Genomic DNA, 5393 nt, shown 5'->3' on the forward strand with positions numbered 1-5393 from the left:
TTCCACATGGTCGGGTGGTTTGATGCTGTCATGCCCAAACTTTTGGGCAAAAACACAACAACAATTTTTTTTTAAAAACAACCTAAAATACTAATTACTCGATAATAAAGATGAGATAAATAAATTTATCTAAGCTAAAGGTTAACTCGTGCATTAAATGAATGGGTTCCTAGAGTTAATTTAATTAACTTAACCACTCAACCGTTAACATTTTTACGCGGAAATAATTCTCCAAAAGAAAGTGTCTTTACCACTTTATTAATTAATAAATTAATTTAACCAAATAATCCTTTAATTTTAATCAAGAGATATTAATTATCTCAACTGGTATTTAATTGCGCTAGGAATAATTAAAATAATGTTATCACTTATTTTATTGAATTTAAAATAATTAATTGGGCAAATGTAAATAATGTTATTAGATTCGAGAATGGGTGTTGAACTCAACTTGATTGGTCTCAGGCATAGGATTGCGATGGGAGCGTTGGTCGGCGTCTGTATTCCGTCGCCGAGCTAGGGCAGTCGTGCCCTAGCTCCTTCTTGTTGTGCCTGCATCTGCGTAGGGGGCGTGTTCGATCGCGTGTGTTGGGGGGGAGCCATTTTTTGCTGTCGTAGGTTCTGTTTCTTCTTTTTTGGCCGTCGATCTGTGCTGGGACGGGTTTGTTTGGGCTGTGCATGCGTGCGGGAGTTGTGCGTTTGTGCTTGACGCATCTGATCTCTCTTTTTCTGATTGCGGATTTGTGTAGCGCCTGCGAATTGGTTGCAGCGCTGTTGTGACGGGTTGGGGCTGTGTTGGGCCCGGACGGATCCCATCGCTGTGGGGTGTCCAGGGCTGAGAGGGCTAATGGCCAAGGGGGAGCCGCCTAGGGCGGTGCCTGGTTCAAAATTTCAAGAAGCAGTGGGTATGAATGTGCCAGGTCAGGAAGCAAGGGTTTTTGAAAATGCCCTCTTCTCACAGAATACAGGGGCTACGGATCCAGGCTCGCCTGTGGGATCTCGGATCACGAAGATTAACGAATGTCTTGAAAGGTGCAAAGATAGACCCAAATTGGTAATTCCCTTTGAAATGATTGCTGAAGATGTCGAATATTACTCTAAACATTCGTTGTATTGCAAGTTCCTGGGTTTAAGAGTTTCTCTCCAATTTCTGGAAAACTGGGCTCAGAAAGTGTGGGAACCAGAGGGCGAAATGGAGGTTACGCTGCTAGTAAATAATTTTTTCATGGTAACTTTTCTTTGTATGGCTGATCGGAATAGGGTTTTTGAGAGTGGACCCTATTTTTATAACCAGGTGGGGTTATTCGTCAAACCATGGCATGCAGGATTTAATCCTTCTGAGGAGCTTCCAAATCGGGTTCCGGTGTGGGTTCGGTTACCCAAATTCCCTATAGAATGTTGTCGCGAGGATGTTCTCCATATGCTTGCATCGATGCTCGAGAAGCCGGTGGGTCCTTCATCACAAACCTTGGGTAAGAAAGTTATGACTTTTGCTCGAATTTGTGTGGAACTTGATTTGAGTAGACCACTGCCTGATGCGGTAGAGATGTGTGCGGGCTCACATTCTTGGGTGCAACAACTGGATTATGAGACCCTTCCTTTTCGATGCCGCCTTTGTCATGAATATGGCCATCTTGTGAGAAGATGCCCAAAGGCCAAGTCAGTGGAACAGCAATTTTCGCCTCCTTCTCGTGATATTCCTAGTGCGGACAAAGGGAAGAAGCCTGTTGTTGGGGAGGGCAAAGATGCTGAGGGCTTTGTTCAGGTTAAGGCTCGTAATCGAAACAGAGGCCAGAAGCGAACTCTAAGGGAGCGACAGGAAGAAGATACCTTTAACAGGTTCGAGATCTTGGATGAATTGGGTCAGCCAGAAGTTAATCCTGGATTAATTATTGAGGATGAACATGCAGGGGATTCTAGAATGGGGACTATTTCTTCCATTCCTCCTGCTGATTCTCATGGGGAGCCTGCCATGCCTATGGTCACGGATGGGCAAACAGGGGTTCAGATGATATTAGAGCCAAATGTTGAATTGGGACAAGGGGTAGAGAATGTTTCTATTCTTGCACAGACTGCAGCTCCAGAGTCGGATAAGCGAGGTAAATCTTCTCCTCATCTGGGCATTCTTCAAAAAGATGGCAAGAAGGGGGTCTCAGAGAAAAATGTTAAAATGGGACGAAAGAAGGACTTAGAAAAGATTAAGATGATTGGGGAGACATTGGTGGAGTCAGGTTCTGTGAAGACCTTGGATTCCCACTTTTCGACTCCTTCGAAATGATGGTTATCTCATGGAATGTAAGGGGCTTGAACAGCGGCCCTAGACAAAAGGCTGTTTGGGAATTAGTTAGGAGTCATTCGCCTGATGTTCTCTTCCTTCAGGAGACTAAGGTTTCTGTGGAATGCATGATGAGTATTGCATCTAAGCTGTGGAGGAATGGTCTATGTCAGTGTATTGGAGCTCAGGGATCTTCGGGGGGTGTGGCATGTCTCTGGAACCCACGAAAGATCCAACCTGTGTCCTGGATTTCCTTTAAGTCCTCCTTATCCTTGGTTGCTCTGTGCACTAGTCGGGGGAATCTGTTCTCTTTTCTAATGTCTACGCTCCTATTGACTTCCAAGGTAAGCTCCTTGTCTGGAATAATATTTTTTTGGTTCGTAGTTTATTTCCTTACTTGCCATGGATTGTTGCTGGGGACTTTAATGCTATTCTTGATCTAACGGAAAAATGAGGAGGTAATACAAGACTGGATCCTTCTTCTTTCTTGCTCCGAGATAATATCTCAGCACTCAATCTCGTGGATATCAAGCCTAGCAATGGACGCTTCACTTGGAATAATAGAAGGGAGGGTGACAGGTGCATTGCTGAACGCTTAGACCGCTTCATGGTTTCCTATTTTTGGGTGGGTGGATTGTGGTCTTCCAGTTCTGAAATTTTGGATTGGAGAGGCTCGGATCATTGGCCAATAAAGCTTGTCATTTCTTCAACTCGTCTGCCTCAGAAGCCGCCTTTTAAGTTCCAGCTTATGTGGCTTCGTGACCCGGACCTCTATGGTTGTGTTGCCGAATGGTGGCAGGTTGGCAGGCCGGCTTTTGGTACAGCAATGTATGTTTTTGCTAAGCTTCTCCAGTATGTTAAGTATCAGCTCAAATGGTGGAATCGACAAAGCTTTGGAAACATCTACCAGGCAAAACATGAAGCTCAAGTCGAGTTGAATGGCATTACCAGATTGATTAGGGAGGAGGGAGTGTCTGAGTACTTGTTGCGGGAAGAAGCCAGAGCTTTAAGAGCTTTGGAGGAATGGGAGTTGAGAGAGGAAATCTTTTGGAAACAGAAAGCTCGGATTGAGTGGCTTCAGGAGGGAGACAAGAACACTGCCTTCTTTTTCAATTCAGTGAAAGCCAGACAACATGGTAATGCTATTTCATCTTTGGTGACTGATAGGGGGGAGGTTATTTCTTCTACTCAGGGTATCGCTGATGAAGCAGTGCAGTATTTTGCTTCTTTATTTAGAGAGGAAGCACAGGGAGACTCTGTTGCAGAGGCCCAGGTCCTTTCCTGTATTCCTTCTTTGGTTTCTTTGGAAATGAAACAACATCTTATGATTGTCATAACTTTGGAGGAGTTAGAAAAAATTGTTTTCCAGATGAAAAAAGGTAAGGCTCCTGGTCCAGACGGTTTCCCGATTGAGTTCTTCCAAGAATTTTGGGACATTATCAAGTTTGATTTATTGGCAGTTGTTCAAGAATCTCAGAAGAATAAGCAAATGCTTCAGGCCCTGAACTCTACATTCTTGGCACTCATTCCCAAGGGGGAGGGGGCTGACCGGTTAAGTCAATTTCGCCATATTTCTCTTTGCAACGTAACTTATAAAATTATATCTAAATTGATTGCTGAAAGGTTGAAAAAGTGGCTTACTGTGCTAATCTCCGAAGAGCAGAGTGGCTTTGTGGAAGGTCGTCAGATTTTGGATGGGGTGGTGGTGGCTACTGAGACTATCCATTCCATGGCCAGCTCTAAAGCCAAAGCTATGTTCATCAAGCTGGATATGGCCAAGGCGTATGACAGAGTTCGTTGGTCCTTCCTGTAAAAGGTTTTGAGTGCCTTTGGTTTTGAGGAGGAATGGATTTGTTGGGTTATGAGTTGTGTGGGGTCGACTTCCTTCTCAGTTTTGATGAATGGGGAGCACTCCAACCTCTTTGGGGCCTCTCGGGGTTTGCGGCAGGGTGACCCCCTTTCTCCTTACTTGTTTCTTCTTTTGGTGGAAGGTTTGGGTCGGTTGATTAAAAGGAATGTTGAAGGAGGCTTTATTCAGGGCTGGCAGTGGGGAGGGGGTATTCCTGTTCAGTCTCACCTACAGTTTGTGGATGATACAGCTTTGATGGGTTTGGCTACTATTAGGGAGGCTTCTAACATGCGCAGTGTGCTAGATGTCTACCTTGCTGCTTCTGGTCAGTTAATTAATGAGGGCAAGTCTTCAATTTTTTTCTTCAACACTCCGCCTTCAATTCAACGAAGAATTGCTCATATTCTCAGGTTCCAAATTGGAAGTCTTCCTTTGCTATACCTTGGGATCCCCATCTCTACTGGCAGGCAGTCTAGGGATTCCTGGCAGGTTATTCTGGATAAGTTCAATGTCAAAGTGAACCACTGGACTCATCGTTGGCTGTCCTTTGCTGGTCGGGTCCAGTTACTTCAATCTATGGTGCAGGCTCTTCCTCTTTACAGATGTTTGATTCAGGTGGCGCCGATGAGCTTTGTTAAGAGCCTTGATTCCTTAGCCAGACAGTTTTTATGGGCTGGTAATTTGTCATCAACTAAGTGGAGCCTTATTAAGTGGGAGACTGTTTGTAGTCCTAAAAGATTTGGTGGTCTTGGATTACGTCAATCATTGCTTTCTGGTACTGCTCTGGCAGCTAAATTGTATTGGCGATGGTGTGTGGAATAGGATCGGGTGTGGGCTAGGATCTTGTCTCACAAGTACTTTTTTGGGATCCCCCAGCGTGATACCCCTCAATATAGCTTGGCAGGGAAAGGCTCGACGATTTGGAACACTCTCAAGAAGGGGGTTGTGCTCATTAAGGGTGGTCTCTTCTGGATTTGTAAGAGTGGGACAGAGGTACAGTTCTGGCATGACTCCTGGGATGGCTACCCCCCCATAGTTTCCCAATATCCTCACCTGAGTATATTGGCCCAGAGGTTTTGCGAAGCTGGTTGGACTAGGGTGTGTGACTTCAAGTCATTTTCCCTTCAAGGGCAGGTTGTGGAAGCAAGATGGAAGACTTCAAGGGAGTGGCCTATTCTTGGGTTGGAAGTTGAGTGTGCTGAGCTTCATAACATCCTTTCGGGTCGTAGCTGTAGCGCCCTGATGGATAGTGATGTGTTGGCCTGGTCCCCT

The 5393-nt window shown here is 45.0% G+C and overlaps 1 protein-coding gene across 1 annotated transcript; it reads left to right on the plus strand.

Annotated features, from left to right (window-relative positions):
• Window positions 1-844: 844 nt before the first annotated feature.
• On the plus strand, window positions 845-2275 carry LOC131030678 (uncharacterized). The gene has a single exon (XM_057961575.2). It carries the CDS (start codon window positions 845-847, stop codon window positions 2273-2275), a length of 1431 nt encoding a protein of 476 aa, XP_057817558.2.
• The last annotated feature ends 3118 nt before the right edge of the window (window positions 2276-5393 follow it).

The sequence above is a fragment of the Cryptomeria japonica genome, chromosome 6 (genome assembly GCF_030272615.1).
Source record: "Cryptomeria japonica chromosome 6, Sugi_1.0, whole genome shotgun sequence".
Lineage (NCBI taxonomy): Eukaryota > Viridiplantae > Streptophyta > Pinopsida > Cupressales > Cupressaceae > Cryptomeria > Cryptomeria japonica.

What these genes read in the sequence shown, in the direction of transcription:
- LOC131030678 (XM_057961575.2), top strand. Translation starts at nt 845, where the DNA reads ATGGCCAAGGGGGAGCCGCCTAGGGCGGTGCCTGGTTCAAAATTTCAA.